At 40.5% G+C, this 26,186-nt stretch overlaps 2 protein-coding genes across 3 annotated transcripts in view; one reads left to right on the top strand and one right to left on the bottom strand.

Moving 5' to 3' along the window:
- Positions 1 to 1,900: 1,900 nt before the first annotated feature.
- Positions 1,901 to 14,629, bottom strand: timm22 (translocase of inner mitochondrial membrane 22 homolog (yeast)). Its single transcript, XM_034177782.1, has 4 exons — positions 14,370 to 14,629; positions 9,454 to 9,650; positions 2,279 to 2,351; positions 1,901 to 2,189 (listed from the first exon to the last, which is right to left on the bottom strand). The coding sequence occupies exons 1-4, from the start codon at positions 14,596 to 14,598 to the stop codon at positions 2,113 to 2,115; spliced, it is 576 nt and encodes a 191-aa protein (XP_034033673.1). The 5' UTR covers positions 14,599 to 14,629; the 3' UTR covers positions 1,901 to 2,112.
- A 3,551-nt stretch (positions 14,630 to 18,180) lies between these two features.
- specc1 (sperm antigen with calponin homology and coiled-coil domains 1) overlaps positions 18,181 to 26,186 on the top strand; it is a 152,688-nt gene continuing 144,682 nt past the window's right edge. For both annotated transcript variants that reach the window (XM_034177778.1, XM_034177776.1), the window contains exon 1: positions 18,181 to 18,255. The gene's annotated coding sequence lies outside the window, so the exon portion shown is untranslated. The remainder of the gene's footprint in view (positions 18,256 to 26,186) is intronic.

Below are 26,186 nucleotides of genomic sequence, written 5' to 3'. Positions count from 1 at the left end.
GGTGCAGAGTGGCTCTTCTGTGTGTGTTTATGTCAGAGCAAAGACAAGGTCAGGAATGGACTTCTTTGGCATATGCTACAGAAGTTAAAATGAGCTGTTTCTGACTAAAAATTATCTTACAGTGGGGTTAGTCTTACAAGAAAACTTTAAAAAATATGGGAAAATCTTTTGTAATGGCAAAAAGGTTGGAAAAAAGAATTATGCACAACACGCCAATCTAGAACACTCTGTCAATACTTACAATAATAAAATAAAATCATTATTTATCTGATTAAATGGCAAAACTGACCATGAGGAAAGTAACTGAAGTAAATACAACCCCTGACAAAAATTATGGAAGCACCGGCCTCAGAGGATGTTCATTCAGTTGTTTAATTTTGTAGAAAAAAAGAAGATCACAGACATGACACAAAACTAAAGTCATTTCAAATGGCAACTTTCTGGCTTTAAGAAACACTATAAGAAATCAAGAAAAAAAGATTGTGGCAGTCAGTAACGGTTACTTTTTTAGACCAAGCAGAGGAAAAAAAATATGGAATCACTCAATTCTGAGGAAAAAATTATGGAATCACCCTGTAAATTTTCATCCCCCAAATTAACACCTGCATCAAATCAGATCTGCTCATTGACATTGACCCTATGCCATGACATTGACCCTATGTGTCTTTTTGCAAGGAATGTTTCTGCAGTTTTTGCTCTATGGCAAGATGCATTACCATCTCCCCAGTGCCTTTACCTGACATGCAGCCCCATATCATCAATGACTGTGGAAATTTACATGTTCTCTTCAGGCAGTCATCTTTATAAATCTCATTGGAAAGGCACCAAACAAAAGTTCCAGCATCATCACCTTGCCCAATGCAGATTCGAGATTCATCACTGAATATGACTTTCATCCAGTCATCCACAGTCCACAATTGCTTTTCCTTAGCCCATTTTAACCTTGTTTTTTTCTGCTTAGGTGTTAATGATGCCTTTCGTTTAGCTTTTCTGTATGTAAATCCCATTTCCTTTAGGCGGTTTCTTACAGTTCGATCACAGATGTTGACTCCAGTTTCCTCCCATTCGTTCCTCATTTGTTTTGTTGTACATTTTTCGATTTTTGAGACATATTGCTTTAAGTTTTCTGTCTTGACGCTTTGATGTCTTCCTTGGTCTACCAGTATGTTTGCCTTTAACAACCTTCCCATGTTGTTTGTATTTGGTCCTGAGTTTAGACACAGCTGACTGTGAACAACCAACATCTTTTGCAACATTGCATGATGATTTACTCTCTTTTAAGAGTTTGATAATCCTCTCCTTTGTTTCAACTGACATCTCTCGTGTTGGAGCCATGATTCAGGTCAGTCCACTTGGTGCAACAGCTCTCCAAGGTGTGTTCACTCCTTTTTAGATGCAGACTAACGAGCAGGTCTGATATGATGCAGGTGTTAGTTTTGGGGATGAAAATTTACAGGGTGATTCCATAATTTTTTACTCAGAATTGAGTGATTCCATATTTTTTTCCTCTGCTTGGTCTAAAAAAGTAACCGTTACTGACTGCCACAATCTTTTTTTCTTGATTTCTTATAGTGTTTCTTAAAGCCAGAAAGTTGCCATTTGAAATGACTTAAGTTTTGTGTCATGTCTGTGATCTGCTTTTTTTCTACAAAATTAAACAACTGAATGAACATCCTCCGAGGCCGGTGATTCCATAATTTTTGCCAGGGGTTGTATAATTATGGAGCTTCAAACTGAAATAAAATTTTTTTTTTTTTAAGGAAACCTTTAAAATTCATCAATAAACAAAATTCAGATTTTTTTAAAAACAAACAAAATATATGATATAAATAATCCTCATGTGGATTAACAGTCCCGTGTTCTAAAACTGGAACAATCTGGAGTCTGAGTGGTGATGATGTGAGTGACGAGGTGATCCATCTTTAATATTTTGCCACAAAAACAGCTCAGTTTCAGCCATTCATTTCTTCAGCTTCTTCACAAATAAGAAACAGGTATTTCCACCAATTCCAGCCACTCTGCATTAATCCTGCACCTGGATTGTCCTCTACGTGTGCACTCAATGGCTGGTCCAGATGTTCAGTTTGTTAAGCGTGGAAACGCTCCTTTGCATCACCGTAAATAATACTCAATGGCGGCAGAAAATGCTGCAAATCCTCCACATCCCAGAATCCCAGCCTTCAGGCCGGCTGCAAATACAGAAAAAAATTAATGCAAAGACAACAGAAACAAGTTAATCTTATAAATAATCCTAACTTAAAGGTACTGGGTTCCATACCACGAAATCCGATGGCTCCTCCTGTAACGCAGCCGCTGTACACTGCATTCTTCCAGTCTGACTTTCCTCTGTGCTGCAAAACAATTAAGAAGAGGTTATAATTGCGCATGTGATACTGAGAAAAACCCCCAACATTTTTTATTTTCTTTCCAAATCCTTAACAGCAGTGATGCTGGTAACGTATTACTGTAATCTGACCGCTTTATTCAGTAACGAGTAATCTAACACGTTTTAAATCTTTCCAAATCATATCAAATCAATACTTCTCCAAGTCACTGTGCATTACTATTATTTTTATATTGTGGATCCATGGCAGCATTAACCGAGCTCGGGGGCAGTGGTGGGCACAGATAACCAAAAAAATTAACTTTGATAACAGATAATCAGGTAACTGAAAAGTTGTCTTTTGTAAAGCTAAACCGATAAACCACCCAAAAAATGTATCGGAAGTTACAGATAACCGATAAATTCCAGTATTGTCTCAGGTACATTTGCAACTACTAACAAGCTGATTTTGAGTTTTAACACCACAATTGCTTTTGGTAGCGTCAAAGGTGATGACAGACCCAAACAATGAGTCAGCACTTCTGTCTTGGTGCATCCTGCCCCCTGCTGGAAGCTCCTGTTCACTACATGGCTTCCAGCACAGACGCAAGCTGAGAGGAGCCACGAAGCTCAACTCTCTACTCAATCACAGCGCTGCCATCAGGCGGAGGTCTTGGAAAATAAAGCAGTGCTGATTTATGGTTTGGTGTATAAATAAAATGAATACTGATAGAATAACTCCATTAATGTCAATTCTGTCATTTGTATAAAGTTAAAACATATATTTTTTAATGTTGAATAATGCAGTAATTCTGAAGTTTTGTAACAAACACAGACAGATGGAAAAGGATTCTGGGTAAAATGTGCCTCCGCTAACACTGATCGGTTGACTCATTCATTCTGTGTAAACCAACATGTTAATGTGAGGTGTGTCGTGTGTTGGTGTTTACAGATAAATGTGCTTTTGTAAAATCTGCCATTTTTTTACTTGTAAAAAACCGTCTGATATAACCGGTGTCAAAATAAATAGAACACTGCCATGATCTACTGGTGCCAGTGCGAGTTTTGGCCCTTTTTCAGCTGATTTTTCATTCGTGCGAGAATTTTTTGGATTGCACAGAGTTTCAGGTTAATCACACGTCCTGCATCATTTAGTATACATGGAGTAACAAGCTGCGTTTAACATCTCATGACCACCTCCCGATCGGCGATCTAGAATATCAAACCTGTTTGATATTCTAGTCAGCCGTCGTGAGGGTATCCCGCTGCTGAAGCGCTACAAGCGTCCAACCTCTCGCACTGTGCCTGTGCAAACACCACAGACCTGTCTTGTAATTTTTTTTAAACTTTGATGTCTCCCATCGAGAGTTTTTGTAAAAAATAAGAAATGTAAATTAAGTTTGAAAAAAAAGCTTCCGTTTACATTTTGCTTCTGGAAACACGAGTCCAACGTGTGGTTTTTGAATGTACTACGCATGTGAGAACATAAACTGGACGCTCCGAACTTTTACACCGTGCGGTTCTGTCGTACAGTTTGAGCTGGAACCGAGTACAGTGATTGAAAATATCATACAGTGTCTGCCCAGCTTCAGGGCGAATACTGCCATTAACACTACTGGCCAGTAGATGGCAGTAGAGACTGTGAAAACATGCCAAAACAAAATTCCATATAATCTGTGTCTGCTACGTTTAAGATGCGTGGAATTTAATAAATGCAAACACAATAACAATGTCTATAAACCCATAGAATATATTCACGAGAGTTTTAGGCACAAGAGTTTAATGCTGTTGTCCATGGAGCTTGATCAGAGTGTCTCAAATGCATTTCTCCTGTGGTGAACGTACTGAGATTACCCTATCCTACCCATAATGCACTGGGCACAGCATGTCCATACTAAAACCTTAACAATTAGCACATTACTTTAAAACTAAATCATATATCTGATATTTTCACTTTATGAAACTTCAGATGTGACGGTAATTTAAATAACTTGTTCAAAATTAGTTTGGTTAAAATTTGAACTATAAGTTAAAAATGTATGCCTCTGGATGACTTGGGTGATATTGCCAGTGTATCAGTATGGGGTTAAAAGAAATTAGTTTTTTTTTTTCTTTTTTGTTACCAGTTCTCCTTTGCCTGCAGAGGATAGAGCGGTTTCTTCTAGAAGCAGCTCTCTTCTGTTTGTAGAGGGTAGAACTACACATCTGCTACAAAACATTTAACAGGTAGGCGCTCAACTCCCGTAGCCTTGGTGGTATGTCACTGCCCAATTTTATGTTTTATTACTGGGCAGCGAATATTAGAGCCTTATTATTTTGGTTAGAAACAGATAATCTCCCTAGTTGGGTGGCTCTGGAAAAAACCTCGATCACATCGAGCTCTGCATCTGCTTTACTTTGCTCTCAGTTAACATTTACAAATCCACTCTCAACCTATACCTGTAATCCTGTTGTTACTCACACACTGAAAATTTGGAATCAGTTCAGAAGGTCATTTCACTTTAGAGAACTATTGTTTTTGCCCCAGTGTCAAATAATCACATGTTTGTCCCTTCTTTGACTGATGCAACTTTTAATTCCTGGACTCTTAAAGGTGTGCATTCACTTTATGATCTCTATGTAGACAATATCTTTGCCTCTTATGATCAGCTAGTACAGAAATTTGGTCTCCACTCTTCACATGTTTTTAAATATCTCCAGATCAGACATTTTGTGAGGTCAAACTCTGTCAGTTTCCCTTTGTGCCCCTCGAAGAACTTGGTGGATTCGATTCTGGGGTGCAAAACGTTTCCAAAACGGACACTCAGCAGGATTTACAAACTGCTGAGCTATCACTATGAGACGTGTTTGGACTCCTTTAAACACAAATGGGAGCTGGACTTGGGTGAAACCATATCAGATTCAACGTGGGGAATCATTATCAAGAACATTTATTCATCTTCAATATGTTTGAGACATTCCGTTCTTCAGTTTAAAGTCGTCCATCATCTGCATTGGTCTAAGGACAAACTGTCAAAGTTTAAACCTGACCTGGACCTGGCCTGCAACCACTGTAAGCAGTCCCCGGCCTCACTGGTTCACACATTCTGGACCTGTCCAAAACTACATGGTTATTGGCAATCTGTTTTCAACACACTTTCTGCAGTCTGTGGTAGGACTGTCCATCCATCTCCACTGACCTCTCTGTTTGGTGTTGTCCCTCTGGAGGCCCTATTCAGTAAAAAACAGAAGGCTATGATTGCGTTTTGTTCTCTGTTGGCCAGGAGACTCATTCTCTGCCAATGGGAGGATTTACGTCCACCTACATATGGTCAGTGGATGAGAGAAGTTATGTATCATATTAATTTGGAGAAGATCAGATATACTGTAAAAGGATCTATCAAGGTTTATCTTGATACATGGCAGCCATTTCTATCTTATTTTGAGAGTGTGCCTGCAGATGTTTTAGTTTAAATACTATCAGGGTCTGTGATGCATACTAACATACTGTACTTAAGATTGTGTTTGTATGTCCTTAGATGCCTGTACAGTTTAGTTATTATTATAGTTGATCTGGTTTAGAAGGGGTGGGGCGGGAGGGTTATTTCAAGTTTGTGTTCTCTGTTTGTTTTGTGTGTAAAAATGGAAAAAACTAATAAAAATACTTTGATAAAAAAAAAAGGTAGGCGCTCAACTAATTTTTAATTTTATAAATGTTTGTAGCTGTTCAGCTTTGTTTACCAAGTTAACGGTCTAAAAATTATCGGAAGATAATTAGTCCGATAATGGTTTTCAAAGTTATCTGAAAAGATAATCCGATAATGAAAACATTATCTTTGAAAATTATCAGTTACTGGATTATTGGAACTGTGCCCACCACTGCTCGGGGGTTCGTTGATCTTCTCACTTAGCGTTTCATGTTGCGACCTTTTTATCTGGCGTTTCCGCAGCAGCTCAAGGGTACAGGACTACTCTGTGTCTCTAGGGTGAATAAGAAGTCTGTGGGTTATAGAGCTTTCTCTTATCGTGCCCCTGTTCTGTGGAATGATCTCCCTGCATCAATAAAACAGTCAGATTCTGTGAAGACTTTCAAGTCCAGATTTAAGACGCACTTATTTTCGCTTTCGTTTGGCTAACATACTGGCATAGTATGTTACTATGCTTTTTACTCTTTTAAACTCATTTTAATAGGAAATGGAGTGGGCTGCGGCCTCAACTTTATCTAAATTCTGGGTCTTTTAGTGAAGCTTAGGGCTAGTGGCCAGCAATCACCTTAGTATCTCTTTTGTTTTTCTTGTTGCTTAATGCTGACAAATTAGACTGTATTTGTTGTCTTTCTGATGCCTGATTGTTTTCTTTTCTCTCTGTCTGAGGTGTGGCTCCATCCAAAGATGGGTGTGGTATCTGTTCCTGAAACCCTCCTGTCCTGTGCACAGTAACATTTCTTGTATATTTATTTTCTGAATTGCTTTGTAATTTCTGCCTGTAGCATGGCCAAAGCAGAGGGTCACCCCTTTGAGCCTGGTCTGCTTGAGGTTTCTTCCTCAGAGGGAGTTTTTTTTTTTTCCCCTTACCACTGTCACCTGTGTGCTTGCTCTGGGGGTTGGTAAGGTTAGACCTTACTTGTGTGAAGCACCATGAGGCAACTTTGCTGTGATTTGGCGCTATATAAATGAAAATAAATTGAATCTGTGATTTTTTTTTTTTTAACTGTTCCTCAAGTCTAATACTTCTGCTACTTTTTCAGTGTAACTGCTGTGAATTTTAATTAATTTATTTACATCTGTGTGAATTCTGTGTGAGCCTTAGGAGTGGTTAGCTTATTCATTATTGGTTAGCTCATGCTTGCTTGGCTATACTCTTGAATTTTTGCTAGTGCACAAAGTACACTACTTTACACATTCCGTAAATCCTGCATATTGTTGGAAGATAGGGTGGTTCTCTTAGAGAGCTGTGTTCATAAGTTAGAACAGCTTCTTAGCTCAGTGGAGTTAGATGTTACGGGCACTCCAGATGAGGTTAGTGTTGGGCCGGCTAGCATGCCCATTAGCATCAGCCTAGAAACACCGGCTGTGGATGACGGATTTCGGACTGTGGCTAGGTGGAGGAAGCCCCATAAGGCTTAGTGCCCGGTTGTGGTACCCGGATCACACTCACCACTGCAAACTGTGAATCGGTTGTCCCCCTTGGATTTGCCTGATGTGAATTCTCTGAGCCCATGAGTGACTTCCACTCCTGTCTCCAGGCCGAAACGCCAGACTTTAGTGATAAGGGATTCTATCACCAGCAAAGTCAGGTTACAGACGCCGGCTGATGTTAACTGTATTCTTGGGGCCAGAGCTCCCGACATTGCATCACATCTTACGGTACTGACGCTGCAGAAGGGAAAACAGACTAAGGAACATGACATGAGATATAGTCACATAGTTATTCATGTCGGCACCAATGATGTCAGGATGAAGCACTCAGAGGTCACAAAAATGGACATAGAGAGGACTTGTGACCTTGCCAGAAAGATGTGTTGGTCAGTCTCTGGTCCCCTCCCCTCGCGGGGTACTGATGAGGTGTTTAGCAGGCTGACATCATTAAATAGGTGGCTGGCACAATTTTGTAGACAGCAAGGCTTTAGCTTTATTGATAACTGGCCTTCGTTCTGGGGCTGCCGTGGCTTGCTGATGCCAGACGGCCTCCACCCTACTGGGGAAAGAGCCACCATCTTGTCTGCGAACATAGATAGAGCTCTACAGGGAGGGTAACATTAGGAATTTACAGCAGGCCACTGAGCAGGTGATTAGAGACCCTGCAAGGCTTATGACAAATGTGGGTGTCGAATCCATTAGCTTAGCGGGGAAATTAGTGCAGAAAATTCACTATGGTGATAGTGCAGTTTATCTGCCAGGTCGGGAAATTCAAGAAGTTGAGACTGTGGTCTGCTTCCGTAGACGTGTCCATAAAAATCAGAGGGATATGCTTTGCAAACTTAATATCCATTACTACAATGGATGATGTTGAAATTGAGGAAGCCCCAATGCTTGTTCCAGCAATATCAAAGATTTTGTGTCTGCTACCTACAACGCGCATGGAATGTCTCAAACCTAAACCTACTTCTAGGCATCTTATATATGCAACTCTGGAAGCACCCCTAAACCCCAACAGTTCAACTGTCAACCCCACTGAGGTCCTTAGTCTGGGTCTCATTAACATAAGATCACTATCCTCAAAATTATTGTTGATTAATGATCTAATTATTGATCATCACTTAAATATGATTGGGTTATGTGGAACCTGGCTTAAACCTACAGCTGTCCTCCTCTTAAATGAGGCCTGCCCACCACCATATACATTTAGTCACATCCCTCGTGATGCGAAGCAAGGCGGGGGTGTTGCTCTTATTTATAAATCTAGGTTTAACTTATTAGCTGTTGGGGGTCACAAATATAACTCGTTTGAGGATCTGATTCTCCGCTCTGCTCAGGATATTATGCATTGCCAAGGTCAGAAGAATAAAAATCAGCTGTATTAATCTGTCACTGTATATAGGCCTCTTGGCCCATATTCTGAATTCTTAGATGAATTTGGTGTGTTCATCTCTAACTTGTCAACTAGTGCAGATAACATTCTGATCATTGGTGACTTTAACGTTCATATAAATAAGCCTTCTGATCCCCTCTGCAAATCATTTATGGAAATTGCGGATGCATTAGGATTTCGGCAATGCATTCAGTACTCGACGCACATTAGTGGAAATACCATGGATTTGGTTCTCGCACGTGGTATTGCTGTCACGAGTATTGACATCATGCCTCTTACATCATTGGTCTCTGATCACTCACTTATTAAGTTTACAGTTTCGCAGCCGTGTTTAGTGGAACAACAACCTTACATATCACTACGGTGATGCATCAACTCCTCAACTAAGACTGAACTCAAAGCTAGACTCCCTGATGTCTTAGGCATTCAAGACGGTAATAAGTTGACATGAAAACATTATTACACCAGATGTCCTGCAGTAACGTGTTCCCAACATGAACTTAAATCTGAAATCCACAACATTTTACATGATTTGAGCATCAAATTTATCACAGCTGAAAGTTTCCCTGATACACCATCCACAAATCTGTGCATGCACGTGAAGAACAGTTGTTACATACCGACTCAATGATGCACTCTGTGCAGGAGAACATGGCACCCACAATGGCAAAGTTCTTGGCGTAGGACATCCCCCTCTGACCCATGTCTCTGAGGACTTCTCGTGCTGTCGGTGTTCTCAGGGGGTCTTTGGGGTCAAAGCCAACGTTGCTATCGATGCCAGCTGTGAATACGCCAAAAGCTCCTCCGAGAACAAACCCTGTTTAGCAAAGAATAATAATCTGATTCCACATGATCCAGTTCAGCCTCAGAAATCTTCCTTTTATCTCTTTCTTTAATACAGAAAAGCGCCTTGTGGTGAATTGTGTTGTGATTTGGTGCTATATAAATAAATTGAATTGAGACAGGCTTTGCTTTTATCTCTTTGTCACAAAAACCCACCTTAAGAACACAAAAACTAGCCGACAGTGGTACTAATGTATGCAATCTCTGAGTGTGTTCGCTTGAGCTTATTAAAAATGTAAAATAGAAAACTAAAAACTACTGGAAGTGCTGCATTAAAAAAAAAACAAATCTGCATGAAAAAAGAAGGCAGACCAGCTCAATTAACTCACAGACTCCGTGGACATGATGTGTACACAGTACCACAACAAACACTTACCTGTGTCTCAAAGTGAAACTGGGTACACAAGGTCACCTAGAGGTGACCTTGGAGAGCTCCAAGACCTCTGACAAATTCAACACTTGGCACGTTTTGACTCTTATTGAGGCCACCAGGGGGCAGAGTCTCTGAAACAATATGTATGCCAGGGGTGGCCAAGTTCGGTCCTCGAGAGCCACATACCTGACACTCTTAGTTGTCTCCCTGCTCCAACACACCTGAATCCAATGAAAGACTCGTTAGCAGACTTTTAATGAGCCTTTCATTGGATTCAGGTGTGTTGGAGCAGGGAGACAACTAAGAGTGTCAGGTATGTGGCTCTCGAGGACCGAACTTGGCCACCCCTGATGTATGCAATATCTTGACAAAGACTTTGTGAATCAAAGTGAAACTATGTACACAAACTCACCTCACTAAGACCACACAAAAGTTCGAGGTTGGGCACGTTTTGATTATAATTTTAGCCACCAGGGGGCAGAATCTGTAAAATCTTGTTTACGTTATCTTGACAAAGAAGCTACATACATAAGTTAACCTTACTCAGACCACACACAGGTTTGATGCAGGTATGTGATCAAAGAGATTGGAGCCAACCCCAATGGTTATTGGGTGTGAGGCAGGGTTCATCCTGTACGAGGTCTGTTAGAAAAGTATCCGACCTTATTATTTTTTTCAAAAACCATATGGATTTGAATCACGTGTGATTACATCAGACATGCTTGAACCCTCGTGGGCATGCGAGAGTTTTTTCATGCCTGTCGGTTACGTCATTCGCCTGTGGGCAGTCTTTGAGTAAGGAGTGGTCCACCCTCTCGTCGATTTTTTCATTGTTTAGGAATGGCTCAGAGACTGCTGCTTTGTTTGATAAAATTTTTTTCAAAAACTGTAAGGCACAACTGAGTGGACACCATTCGATAAATTCAGCTGGTTTTCGGTAAAAATTTTAACGGCTGATGAGAGATTTTGGTCTGGTAGTGTCGCTTTAAGGACGGCCCACGGCGCCTGACGGCAATCTGCGCTTCGAGACGGCAGCGTCTCGCCGTTTCAAGTTGAAAACTTCCACATTTCAGGCTCTGTTGACCCAGTAAGTCGTCAGAGAACAGAGAACTTTCAGAAGAACTCGGCATGAGGAGTTTATTCGGACATTCCATTGTTAACGGACATTTCGTAATGAAAGAACGTGCGGGCAGAGTCGCATGTCAGGCCGGACCCGACCGCGGGGGGTCGCAACAGGAAAAACACCTCCGTTGGAAACCTTAACGGGCAAGTTGGAACATGCCCAAGCTGTTAAACAATTTCTCAGTTACTCACTTGTTGAAAGCCATCAAAAGCCGCCTGAATTTTACAAATGGTTTTCAACACGGAGGTGTTTTACCTGTCGCGGCGCACACAGATTGGCCAAGTCGTCACGGAAATGACTCGGCGAATTTGCGCGCACGTCTTTCATTACAAAATGTCCTTAAACAGTGGAATGTCCGCATAAAGTCCTCATGCCGGCCTCTTCTGAATCTTCTCTGTTCTCTCATGACGTCCTGGGTGAATTAAGCCTTAAATTAGGATGTTTTCAGGTCGAAACAGGCCGACGACGGCGCCTGGAAGCGCTGCGCGACGTCCCGCTCCGTGGGAAGTCCTTACAGCGACAGAAACACCCCATAATCTCTCAACAGCCGTTAAACTTTTCACCGAAAACCAGCTAAATTTCTAGAATAGTGTCCACTCGGATATTCCTCACAGGTCCAGAAAAAATTTTGATATAGCAACGCGCGCCGTCTTGAGCAGCGTGTGAAACAAAGGAATTCAGCCGAGAGGGCTGAACCACATCTCACTCAAGGCCTGCCCACAGGGAAATGACGTCACCGACACGCGTGAAAAAACTCACGCATGCGCACGAGGGTTCAAGCATGATTGGTGTAATCGCACGTCATTCAAATCCATATAGTTAAAAAAAAAAATAAAAGTGTCAGTTTCTTATCTAATACACCTCGTACATAGTGCCAGTCTGTCGCAGGGCTGGGTCAGTGTTGCCGTTGTGAAATGTATAAACTACAGGCACATAATCAATCATTTTATATTGATTGACTGATTTTATAGTGATGTCTTGCTGCATCTTAAAGCTTGACAAAATACACAAGTTGTTAAATGATCATTTTCTGAATGAATATATAAGCAACCTTATCGATCCTAATAGTTTGTTGATTGTATGCAGATCATGTATTGCACCTCCCACACAGGGCAGACATGTCACCCTTGATCATGGACTGATCCTGCCCTACCACAAATCGGGAAAATTTGGGATCCAAACAAATCCGCTGGTGTGACCTGTTCTGTCCAAGTGGTTGGGAATGTGGTATCTGATCCCTTGAGGATTGCCTTGGTATTTAATTGCTCCTTCACTGGCACTGGCAGTTCACTGGCTGATAAAGTTCCAAAACAGATGCCCTTCCAAACATCCACACAGTTTTCCTGGAGTTATTTAAGTTACAACCAGTATCTGCTGAACCTGTCAGTAAGCTATTTAACCACTCATGAGCACTCATTTCCTCTAGCAAATATCTTTAACTTTTCACTCATGTCAGGCACTGTACTCAGGGAGTGGAAACAGGCTCAATTTACACCTGACACGCTGTAAACTCTCTTTGTTCCCAAAGTACATGGAGTAGCTGCTAAGAAGATGCTGCGTTATAATGGTGCAGTGCTGCTCAATAATCATCCAACAATGATCACCTCGTCTCACTGTTAAACATTTTAAGAAAATGTGTAAAGAACATTTTAAAACGCTTTGGTGCTGCAAGTGTCCCCATTATTTTGTCACTCGTCATCTGATGTTGGGTCTCACTGACTCACTTGACACTGCTCAGATTTTAATTTAATCTCCTCGTCATCTATCCATTCTAATGGGTCAGGCCTCAAATATATAAATGGGAACTGACTAAATCAGCTGTGTGATGATCCCACTGAACCGAAACCTATCAAGTGACATTTGTAACTGTGGCATATTTATTGGTACCCTGAATAAGGATATTTTACTTTGTTTTTTTTTCACATCTCTTGTTTTTTAAACATTGTTTTTATTATCAGTTACTGAGTGACTATCTTTGTGGCTCCTGTGGGATTCGAACATAAGACTCCTTGCTCTGGAGATCAAGGAGGTCAGCAAAGGGGGAATCCCCGCTCGTCAAGCCAGTGGGAACATATTTCAATCTGGATTTCACATTGCTACTTAGCAGCTGTAACAACAGCATGTATACCACAGAACAGTAGAGAGATCACCTGTATGAAAAACCATAAGTGTAAGTTTGATTCAGATAAGTGTTGCTGCCCAGTTAAGGAAAATATAAACTAATCAAAGTTATAGTTCTATTAAAAAAAAAAAAGATTCCTATAACTTCCCTGGAGTCTTCTCCCAGTTGAAGGTGGCTGGAAGATCTCCCGAGGGAGACGACCAGGGGGCATCCTCACCAGATGCTTGAACCACCTCAGCTGGCTCCTTTCGATGTGATGCTGCTGAGTGTAAATCCAGATGCCCGACTGAGAAATCTCATTTATTTTTTGAGGATTTTCTTGCTGGCAGATCCCCTCCCGGTAGTTTAATGTGGTGAGCAAATTCAAAAGACTCAAAGATTGACAAGAAACGGACTTCAAGTTCAGATGCTGTATTAAAAAAAATGCCTTCCTTGAAAAGAGAGTTGCTACGACAGCTCTGAATGTCCTGCCGCACACTTCCCCACGGAGATGCTTGCAAGCCATCCTGACATAGCGCACCGCCTACGTTTTTAAGCCTGTTCTCGGCCTGCACCCAGATGGGCGGGCCTTGCCCTGTGCATGGATCAGAAGAGCTATGCAGTTGGTTGGAAAGTGTTGCACTTGACATTTAAATCCAGGTGACCTGCTCGCATTGTTTATTTGAACGGTATGTCATTTCAAAACTGTGTTCTGTCTGTGTGGCGTGATAAGCGCAGTATGCATCTTGACACCTGTCACCCCAGAGGAGATATGAAGTTCTCAAATGGTTCGAGGACAGGGTCATGGGACATACTGTTCAACACCACTGTATCCACAATCTTGTTCTTTCAGTCATTACTCAAAGTTCATAACTATCTGTGAGGACAGGAGGGTAAAATTAAGCAACCCCTTGTTTCTTAGTATCATAGTTGGGGTGCTACAAATTAAATGACCTCTAGGTGGCAGTAGTTTCTAATGGCTGGGAAGCCTCGACACGTTAACGGGGCTCCTTTATCCGACCAAAACTACACATAGGGCCACAGCCATCACAGCAGACTTACAGTATTGATAACGTATTGATGATATATTGTTTACCTCCGACACAGGCCAGAGTAGACTTAAAGGCACAGCTCTCCATTCCCCGCTCGATCATCTTCTGTTCTTCACTTTTAGGGGGCACTGGAAGTCCCATCACGGCAGGATTTGGATCCTTCGCGGATCTCTTATCACCGATAAGATGCTCCAGAACCAGACTGTACTGGATCGGTGGACTTTCCGGACTCGGACCAGCCGAGCTCGGATGTCCACCAACAGACGCCGCCATGTTTCCACCGACAGGCGTTCAGGTAAATGTAATGAAAGACGATGGAGTGTTCTTTCGTCATATTTTTAAAGCCTGAGAATCACACTGTAAATTTGAGAAAGCAAAAGAGCAACTAAACATGACTCGCATTAATTTATCTGAAAGAACAAACAACAATACAGTGTTTACAGTGATTAGTTTTATTTTTAATTTGTTTTCGGTGTTTTCCCGCACGTCAGCACATTCAACAAAATGCCAAGATGAACTCCAAAAATACACACACACACACACATACACACAGTTGGAATTATTAAATCAATTTATTATCTACTATTTACATAATATTATGTTTATTGTTATATATCATTTATTTCATTTATTATATTATTACCTATATAAATACAGTTTTCATATATTAATTGTATTATTATTTATTCTTCTGATTTGTAAATGTCTGAAATGTATATATATATATATATATATATATATATATATATATATATATATATATATATATATATATATATATATATATATAATTCTTTGTCTTTCGGCTCTTCCCATTAGGGATCGCCACAGCAGATCAATCGTTTCCATCTCACCCTGTCCTCTGTATCTTCCTCTGTCACACCAACCACCTGCATGTCCTCCCTCAGCACATCCATAAACCTCCTCTTTGGCCTCCCTCTTCTCCTCCTGCCTGGTGGCTCCATCCTCAACATCCTTCTCCCTATATAGCCTGGGTCCCTCTTTTGCACATGTCCAAACCATCTCAATCTCGCCTCTCTGACTTTGTCTCCAGACCGTCCCATCTGAGCTGTCCCTCTGATATGTTCATTCCTAATCTTGTTCATTCTCGTAACTCCTAAAGAGAATCTCAACATCTTCAGCTCTGCCACCTCCAGCTCTGCCTCCTGTCTTTTTGTTAGTGCCACCATCTCTAAACCGTACAACATCGCTGGTCTCACTGCTGTCTTGTAAACTTTCCCCTTCACTCTTGCTGATATTCTTCGGTCACAAATCACTCCTGCCACCTTTCTCCACCCACTCCACCCTGCCTGCACTCTCTTCTTCACCTCTCTACCACACTCTCCATTACTTTGAACAGTTGACCCCAAATATTTAAACTCATCTACTTTCACCACTTCTACTCCTTGTAACCGCACTATTCCACTGGGCTCCCTCCCATTCACACACATGTACTCAGTCTTGCTTGTACTGACGTTCATTCCCCTGCTCTCCAGAGCATATCTCCACCTCTCCAGACTAGAATCAACTTGCTCTCTACTCTCACTACAGCTCACAATGTCATCTGCAAACATCATAGTCCATGGGGACTCCTGTCTGATCTCATCCGTCAACCTGTCCATCACCACTGCGAACAAGAAAGGATTCAGAGCTGATCCTTGGTGTAATCCCACCTCCACCTTGAATGAGTCTATCATTCCGACTGCGCATCTCACCACTGTCACACTATTCTTGTACATGTCCTGCACTACCCTAACATACTTCTCTGCCACTCCAGACTTCCTCATACAATACCACAGCTCTTCTCTTGGCACCCTGTCATAAGCTTTTTCTATGTCCACAAACACACAATGTAACTCTTTCTGGCCTTCTCTGTACTTCTCCAACAGTATTCTCAGAGCAAACATTGCATCTGTAGTGCTCTTTCTCAGCATGAAACCATATTGCTGCTCACAGATCTTCACCTGTTTTCTAAGCCTAGCTTCTACTACTCTTTCCCATAACTTCATGCTGTGGCTGATCAGCTTTATGCCTCTGTAGTTACTGCAGCTCTGCACATCACCCTTGTTCTTGAAAATAGGAACCAGCACACTTTGTCTCCACTCCTCAGGCATCCTCTCACTTTCCAAGATTTTATTAAACAATCTGGGACTGTGATTCTCTCAATCCCCCAAAATTTTAAGGATGCTGGGGAGCCATGACCGGCCTGTTTATAATGTCTTGCCATGGCATAAGTTAGAATCACAGTTCCACCCAGAGGAGGTGATATCATTAAAAAACTTTTATGTAGAGAAGCATTTTGGATTTACACTTTAGGCACCTTGGAACCTTTTGGTTTGAATGAAGAACTAAAATTTACTTGTTTTCTCTAATAACTGTTTTTTTTTTATTCTGGTTTTAGTTATGTTTGTTTTGGGACAGTGTGTCTCTAATTATGAACTGATTACTGATTGAGTGAGTACTGTGGTTGATGGATGGTCATGCCCCCTTTGAAAGCATTAGGACACCTGTTTGTTATTAGTATTTAAGCTGTACCATCCTTGTCTTTGCAGGACTCTGAGGAAGATGTGATCCTCATGTCGAAACGTTAGTCCCTCTATAATTTTGTTTTCAGCACCTTATTAAAATTTTTCAGCACTTATTTCTGTTTACTAGGTTTTTTTTTCTCCCATATACATTGTTCGTGTTTTATTAAAGTCTGAAGTCACCTTAAATACCAAATGAATTAGTTTTATTTTCTTAATACACCTGTCTGTGTTATGATTAGTTGGATTGAATCTGGAATGCAGACAAACCACAACACTCATTCATTTTCTGTGCTCACTTCAGTCAAGGGTCACAGTGGGGTTTGAGACTATCCCAGCAGACTTAGGGCATAAGGCAGGGTACAGCCTAGAGAGAATGCCAGTCTGTCCCAGAGTCACATGTAGACAGACAAACACATTCACACACACCTATGTTCAGTTCACCTAACCTGCATGTCTTTGAAAGTGGGAGGAAGCCAGAGCACCAGGACGGAACACACGCACACACACGAGGAGAACATGCAACCTCCACACAGAAAGGACCGGGCGGGAAGTGATCCCATAACCTCCTTGCTGTGAAGCAGCAGTGCTAACCACTAAGCCACTATGCTGCTCCAAACCAGCAGATCCACCTGGGATCTGCTGTAGTGACCCTGAGTGAACACAAGGGAGAGGCTGAAGGGACTACTTACATCGCCCTTCACTGGATGTATAATGAGCCGCAGATACACACACACACACACACACACACACACACACACACACACACACACACACACACACACACACACACACACACACACACACACACACACACACACACACACACACACACACACACATACACATTTATTTTATTAATTCATTATTTCAAACATGTTCTGTCATTAGCAAAAATGATTACATTTACACATTGTTATGTTTGTAAAGGAGTAGGCAGAAGTTGTTTTTTTTTTAGCATTTTAGAATACCAAGCTACTTCCACAGGAATTTTGGTGAAAATAACTCAAAAAATAATGCAGAAGCATGCAACACATTACAATTCAGAGACAGTAATATTGTAATATAACTAATTACTTAGCAATGACAGTAGTAACGTATAATGTATTACACACTTGCCCTAAACTGCTCAAACGTGGTTAAGTATAAAAAACAAAAGAACAGTGGCTAGAAACTAAAGTGGAACTCAAGAATGTGAAATGTAAAGGAACAGTGGTCACAAAACAACTATTCAGACGTAGTTTTTATGGCTATTTTGGCCGCCCGCAGATTCTCAAAGATAAACTTCATATCCCAGAATCCTCCTGGAGCACTGCGCCAAACTCGCGCGTTCCACCTACAGGCACCAGAGGACTGTCGCGTGCGTGAGGCGGCAGCAGAAGCAGCATCCAGCAACATTAAACAGGTGGGACGTGGCTCTTACTAATGTCTCATATTAATTTATTTCAGATTTTCTTCGTCACTTATTACGCTTATCAGCTGTTTGTTGAGTTGGTACATGTAAACTTCATGGCTGACGTGTGTCTGTTGTGGTACATCAGTTCTTTTTCTCCGCTGTACTTGACAGCAGCGTCAAACTGACTGATGAGGGGTTTTCATTTTAACGGGTCACAAAATTCTCCTTAAGCGCGCTTTTCTGTTAACGAAAACGTCTCTCGAAATTACGCTTTGTTTTCATTTAATTAGTTTCTGTTACTGGGTAGCTGTAACGTTCGGGAAACAGAAGTCGAATAATGTTGGCGTTTATCTTCCGTTTAACATCGATCCTTTTTTGGGGGGTATCGAGATGCAACAGGACTCTTCGAGCGCGATCAATGTTCATCTGCTTTAAAAAAGACCGCGCAACTGCTTGTTTTTTGCCTTTCCGTTTGGGATTATGACAGAACGCTGCTTGAGCTCTGTAAACTTATCGCCGTCCTGTGTTTTATAATAATTACGTCATAAAGGTGTAGAATAAAAGACTTTCATACTAATTTCATGCAATAAATTTCCAGAGCCCATGGCGACATTTGCTAATGTTTTCTCTGTTCAGTGCTAAATCTGCAATGAAAAGGGAACTAATCCTTGCTGAGGAGGTTGAACCTGAAATTGTGTGATAGGTTGTTGTTATGATAGATCCAGATCTGGTGGCACATCCTCAGATTTTTCCATATTGACATTGTCAAGCAATCCTAGAATGCCACCATCACAGGGATTAGCACCATACTGAAATTATAATGCCCGTAATTGTTAATTTGATCCTAATCCTATCTGCACTCAGTTGTTGAAGTATTTACTATTGTTTAAAGTTGTTTGCAGGAAGTGTGCATGTCAAAAACAAGCTCAGTATGACATATTATCAAATACCTATAAATGATACGCCAGTATGATTGGATAAAACACTAAAGAATAAATACCAATACACCCTTGTGATATTTTTTGCGGACCGGTAATATTTTTCATACCGCCCGAGTAAGTGAATGTCGCCTTGGTAATCATACATATGTTGGGACGTCACGGCATGTGCAATCCTAGATATTGTCAATGTGTAATTTAATACAGTGGTCCCTCGCTATATCGTGGTTCACCTTTCGCAGCCTTGCAGTTTCGCAGATTTTTTTAGTGCAATTTTGCATGCTTCTTCTTTTGAAGCCAAAGGCCGAAGGGTGTATGGTTTTCTTCAGGGTGTATAAAGCCATATTCATTGTTGAACAACTTGATAACTGATAATATCAGTCATAATATCAGGGTATATCACATACCAGCAATGTTCTGTGCATCTGTTCTCGAATGGGACCTGGACCATATCGAAATTGTGCAACTGGGCATGATTACCAGAAGTGCACAGAGGCAGGGTCTGCAATTTCTTTTTTCCAATTTATTTTCATTTATGTAGTGCCAAAGCACAACAAAGTTTCCTCAAGGCGCTTCACACAAGTAAGGTCTAACCTTACCAACCCCCACAATCTGGAAGTGGAAGTATTGTTCAATTTTCCAAACATTTTGTGTGTGTTACAAAAATTATACCCTCATCCAGACTGTTATTGTAATCCTATTCCTAAACCTTTAAGATAAAATAATTTACAAAGTTGACAGGCAGCTGAGACAGGTTTAGAGCCTCCTTAGTGCACTGGAAGCACATCCAGAAATGTCGTTTATATTCACAAGAAAAGTAAAAACATTGCCACTTTGCTCTGATTTGCAACCTGCACTGAACACACCCATCCAGTTGCACAGAGGATGAAATACAATTCTTGTTACCATAACTGCTAATCATAACCTCTAATGATGTTAATATACAAATAATGAATGTTTTATGAGTTCACTGTACAAATATTTCACGAGGTGAAAAATGGAATGTTCCATTCAAAAAGGTGAAGCCGAGTTGAATGAACATTCCATCTTTCACCAAATTAAATGTTTGTACCATTGAAAGAATGAAAAAACATTCATTATTTGCTTTATATAACGGCTAAAATAGATCCTTGTCATTTGATATTTTATGACTTTATAAACAACAGAAAAGGGACTTACATTTGGTGTTCCACTGGTGTTTTGATGTCAACAGGCCAGAATGAACTTTAAATTAGAGTCCAAATTTGTTCTCAGTCAACTTAGAAAAACAGTTAGATGTAGTCTTTGATGCCGTGCACTGACTTCATGTACTTTAAAAAAAAAAAGACTTTGTGTAGTTTCTCAGTCCAGCGAAAAATCACATCAGCTTTTCATCCTAACAGCTGTTCATGCCTTCAAATGGACGGTGTAGTGGATTTGTTTTTTTTGTTTTTTTTGTGTTAGAAGAATTAGCAGTGTCAGTTAGTTCCGTCAACTCGTTGTCCACCAGTTTAACAAACTCCACTATGTTTAGCTAAATGCCCCCCGTAGTGTGAGGTGTGGTGTGTAGTGTGTGGTGGTCGGGGCGTGCAATAGCACACTTCATATAGCACCAAAATTGCATGCTCAAAAGAACTATTGCACGGTAAATGAAACACAACGACAAATGGTATGAATAATCCTTGTCACATCACGTGACATATAACCCACCAATCAAATGACAAGGCTCCACTCAGCTGTTATATAATGCATGTTATCTAAAAGCACCTTGAGAGCAAAGAAACCAAAAGTCAACAAGTGCAGTTTCACATTAGCATGTAAACAGGAGTAACCAGGATCTCCTGGGGCCTCATGTACAAAGACTTGTGTGGATATCCTACTGAAACGTGATGTACACCAAAACCCAGAAACTGGCATAAGCACAAAAATATTCAGAAGTATCAAAGTGTGTGTAGGCCTGAATCCATGCACGTTCAGTTTGTACATCCCTCTGAACATGGAATTAAGCATGGAACCAAACTCCTCCCTGGCCACACCCTATTTAAATATGAAATTTCATGTAAATAGGCCGTTTGAGCAGGGATTTCCCACAACGTCACATCAGACAACATGAACACAGAAAAGAAATTATACTACAGATGACTGGAAATTATGTGGAGACACGCAGGGACAGTTTATTCAGTTCGCTGTTAAATGGATTAATCATGACACTGGAAAAATGTTTGTGGGAGCTAGAGAGTGTGTGTGTGAGGCCAACACACTCTCGCTGGAAATGGTGCTTTAATGTTGGAATATGATGTACCTGAGATGACTTTTGGATGATTGCGTTCCACACAGCTGGCATGGCTCGGCTCAAAGTTGGCTGGCACACTCCTGACTGATTGGCCAGCTCACGCTGGAATGCCCCTGTTGCCAGGAAGCGCAGCATGGTCCGCGCCTGTGTGGGCACAAGCAACCTCCTGGGTCCTCGCCAAATTGTGTTCTGGGACGGCCGCAGTTCTGCGTGCAATTCCAGTAACAGTGGCGTTGGCAATCGAAACCGGCTTGTGTGTTGGGATTTGCCCGTTAGTGCCCTTTGAGTGTTTACTTGCAATGGATTTGTGTGCTGTTCTCATGTCCTGTTTTAGTTTTTTGTTACACTCCCTCACTGGGTTGAGTCCCCCTCTAGTTTTGGTTATGTACTTCATTCTGGTTGTCGTTTAGTTTTCAGTGTGATTTCTGTTATTTGCTTGTTTTCTTATTTTTTCAGTTTTCTGCAGTTACCTTAAGTGCACCTTTGCTTTTCAGTGTGATTTCTGTTAATTGCTTTTTATTTTCACACTGTTTTCTGTAGTTACCTTATGTGCACCTTTGCTCCCAGCTTTGCTTTTTTGTATTATGTTCTACTCACCTGCAGATTCTGTTTAATTCTGATCACCTTTTATTAGTTGTCACATGACTTTTGACCCCACCACACACACCATCCTCCATTTTGTTCAGTCAACTCCTCCTGAGCACTTGCTCCTCCTCCTGCCCATGATTCAACACACCTGTTCCTTCATTAGTTTGGTTATTTAACCACTTCCTTTTTTGTCAGTCATTGCCGCTCCATTGTGTAGGCCTCCCGTGTAAACTCCTCATCCAGGTTCTTGTATATTCTTGTGTGTAATGTTTCTTGTGATTTCCTCAGTTTTTGACATTTTGTCAATTCTAGCCCTGCTTTTTGATCTTTCACTTTGCAGCCTCTGTTGTGTTTTTGCTGCACTGTATGTATGGGATATTTTGGGACTGTTAAATACCATTGCACCTTTTTTTGGAACTATGTCACAATAAATCACCGTGGTTGATAAAATCCTTTGTGTCCACGTTGCCTGCATTTTTGGGTTGCAATTGAACTCTGCAATCAAACCTTAACATTGTGAGCCAATTATCGTCATTTGGAAGAAAATCCTCACTTTCCCTGAATACACGCTCATGTCGGATTGCACCATTTGCAAGGTCCTTTGATGCTAACGCAGCCATTGTTAGTGCCATTTTACACATCACTTTGCGCATGGTTTTTGTATCCAACCATATAATTGCAAACACGTGGGTGTGTTAGCTAATTGCTCATCACTGTGTCGCTGATGTGCAATTAACTGATTAGAAAATCAACAGAAGAATCTGCCCACTAAATTAATAATCATTTATTTAAATAATATTTTAATGTAAAAGTCCAAACTCTAATTCCAGCTTTTTTAAATGTATGGTTGGTTATAAGTCTTATTGCTTTTTTAAAACCCTATGAGCAGTGTCTATATCCTCAACTATAACATTGACAATTTACTTCCACAATTTGATTCCTATGTGCAGGATCTATTGCAGTCAGGCTAACACAGTGGACACCACCAGCATTGGCCATGGACAGACTGCTTGTGGCAGTTTTATTGTAACAGAAAACAATGGATGGACTTGATGGAGTCTATTGCAATTCTTTGCACTGGGAACATGTGGGGGACGGCAGCCTGCTGACATCGGTGTGTGTGACTGTGAGGCATCATTATGAAGGTGTCCAGAGTGTCTGCTCCAGCTGGGAAAAGTGCAAAAAGTCCATTTTAAAACTGATTTAAATCATTAAGGCAGATCCTCTAGATGTAAATAACTTTCACAGAGTTGACATGTTCTTAGAACGGAAAACGATTAGAACTCGGGAGAATCAGTTTGAAAGTTTACCACTTTAGGGTAGATTGGGTCATAGCTTAAGGCTCTATTTAACACTTGCATCTTGGCTAAGAGAGTCTTGTTCCTACATCATTACACTGGAAATGAGCTGCCCAATCATCTAAAAAATAGCTTTCCCTGTGAATCATGTACGTGGCACATTTTAAACCACAACACTGCACTCTTTCTTCTCATGTGGTCAGCCAGCCATTTGTTTCCCCTTCAGGTCAGAGTCTTAAGAAGCATACAGGCTTTGATGTATTTAGACAGCATTAGATGGTTGTTTATTCTTTAATAGCGTCTTACATGCTTCATTAGAATGGACTATCCTGACTAAGCTACCGTGCCTGTTGCATTCGCTGCCATGTATTTTTTTAATTGTAAACTTTGATTCCCAAAATGTTCAAGCAACAAAGTAAAAAGTAGTATTTTAATATTAAGAGTTTGTAATTCTGGCCTTTGCTTGTTGTGCAGCATAATTGAACATTCCAGTACCAGCAAAATAAGAAAGTAGTTGCATGTTTTTAGAAGGGGCCAGTGGAACATGCATGAGTCCAAACCAAACAAGCAGTGAATGAGAGCTTTCAATTTCTTCCCTTCCTTTTATAATGCCAGGAGAAAAGAGTTCCACCATGAGAAGAGCGCCAGAATTTCTACCATACAGTCAACATTCAGAGAAAGTTGGTTGTAGCTAATTACACCTTTGTTTATTTGTGCGCTTAAGCCATCCAAGAGGTGGAAGTGGAAATCTGCTGTTGGATTTTGGGTGATATTCAGGATCAGTGCAGGGACCAGAGGCACATCTTGTGTCACTGGTGCCATTCATCAAGTGAATTGAATTTTAAGATCATGGGCGTATGATAAACAGGCTATTGTTTTTTCTATATTTGCTGTCATGAATGTTTCTTCCTGGTTAAAAATGCCAGTGGCTCAAATGCCACTTGCCATAAAAAACAAAGGGCCTTTTTCAGCAGTGTATTGGCCAACAATGTGTGCACGGTTAGTCTTGTTGTAAATAGTGAATTATTACAATATTTATGTGTATATATATTTAACCTAAGCCACCTTTCATGAAATCCTCTCTAACCAAGCTTAGTTTTGCAGTTGTTTTTTTTTTTTCATATTTATAGACTAAAACATTAGGTTATTGTAAAACAATCAACCAGTCAATCAATTATGAAAATAAACTTTATTGCAGTGCTGCTTTCTAAATGAGATGATATTGGTCTCATTACTTTGTGTTTGTCATTCATGTCACCTGTCACAAAAGTCAGTCGCCTGGACTTATTGTGATTCTGTCCTTGTCGAGCCTGCCGCAATGAATGCCTCTGTTCGACTTATTATCCAGGCAGTTCCTGTCACAGGAGAACCAGGCCTATTATTTATAGGCAGTGCTCTGTGGAGAGGATACAGTCCCATCCAGTTGTTTGAGACCGGGAATGATGTCTGGTAATCTCCTTGAACATCAGTGGGCAGATTTTAAGTGTGTGTGTGTGTGAAGGGAATTCAAGGTCCTCTCTCTGTGCTGTGCCATACAGTCAAAAATCTCAGCATCTATGTCCTGAATTCACTTGTTAAACTATAACTGACCTTGAACAAAAAATAGCAACAGCACTGGAAGCTTAATTCCATCCGTATACTATAACTGTATGAAATGGGTGGGTGTGGGCAGTCTAACAGGTTGCAATGACCTTGTTTTGCCTTGGTTAAAAACAAGTAATAATAAAAACTGCAGTGCTGTGGTCTTCCATGCTGTGCACCAAAGCTTATCGTTTCCTTTAGATGTTCTCTTTATAAAAGGCCATTGGACCACAGTGATGAGCTCTGGACCATAAGATGTAACTTAATACAAACTATACTCTGGCTTAGTGCAATTTGAGATGTCTGCACAAGTTTCAAATCAGGTTAACTGCAATGTTTACCACTAAAAAGCTCAAATATACTTGCAGCATAATGTCTGCAGTCCAGGTTAAACACATTTGTTTTTTTTTTTTTTTACACAAAGCCTCATTTTGTCAAAATACATACAAATGTTGTTATGCATACTTGGAACTCACTGATGCCACATTCACATGTTGATGGTTGAAAAACAGTCATCCCAGTTGTTATAGCAAAATCACTGTCTTCTGCAGCAAGCAGATGATAGATGATATGAGAACCTGCAATTTTACAGTGTCAATGAGACAATTTACTTAAATGAAAGACACAACAGCATTTTTAGCATTTTGCACATATTAATACAAGAAGCTCTGTCTCTTGCTTAAAAAAGTCAACTTTTTGTAGTTTTACTTGATTTTTCTCTGTAAGATCGCAGGTTTCCTGTTTATGTGGGAAAAAAAACATGTTTATGCATCAAAAAAGTTAATTTCAAATGTAAACAGCTGGTTTGTCTTTGTCTCTACAGGCCTAGTTCAAAAATAATGAAGCCAAAGTGTGACATAACCATCAAAAGTGGTCTTTTTTGTGAAATGTTATCATTTTAGGTATGGTTATATATCACAGTTTCCATATTTCTATTGGTCTCGGTTCAGTCATTGCTAGAAATTATCAGTGCATATATACTATAATGTGCTAGAGGGTAACGCTTGCGACAAGAGTTGGAGGTATCTTTAGTCTGCAGAAGCTTGAAACAAAGAAATTCTGTCCATTAGTTCCTGGTTATTATTGAACAAGTAATATAATTATTCTGTTGAAGCAGAGAAGGAGATATAGCTAAGGTTTTGACACAAATAAATCAAGGACTTATTCTCAGCGTTATAAGACTTTATTGATCTCACAGTGGAGAAATTCACATGTTACTTCACCTTAATAAACACACAAGATGAGTGCGAGTAGAGAAAATGT

The sequence above is a fragment of the Thalassophryne amazonica genome, chromosome 9, assembly GCF_902500255.1.
Source record: "Thalassophryne amazonica chromosome 9, fThaAma1.1, whole genome shotgun sequence".
Classification (NCBI taxonomy): Eukaryota; Metazoa; Chordata; class Actinopteri; order Batrachoidiformes; family Batrachoididae; genus Thalassophryne; species Thalassophryne amazonica.
This window is presented reverse-complemented; position numbering and strand designations above follow the sequence as displayed.

What these genes read in the sequence shown, in the direction of transcription:
- timm22 (XM_034177782.1), bottom strand. Translation starts at nt 14,598, where the DNA reads ATGGCGGCGTCTGTTGGTGGACATCCGAGCTCGGCTGGTCCGAGTCCG. An exon ending in TACTCTGGCCTGTGTCGGAG is followed by an intron (nt 9,651 to 14,369) that starts GTAAACAATATA and finishes TTTGCTAAACAG; the next exon opens with GGTTTGTTCTCGGAGGAGCT. An exon ending in AGGAGCCATCGGATTTCGTG is followed by an intron (nt 2,190 to 2,278) that starts GTATGGAACCCA and finishes CTGTATTTGCAG; the next exon opens with CCGGCCTGAAGGCTGGGATT.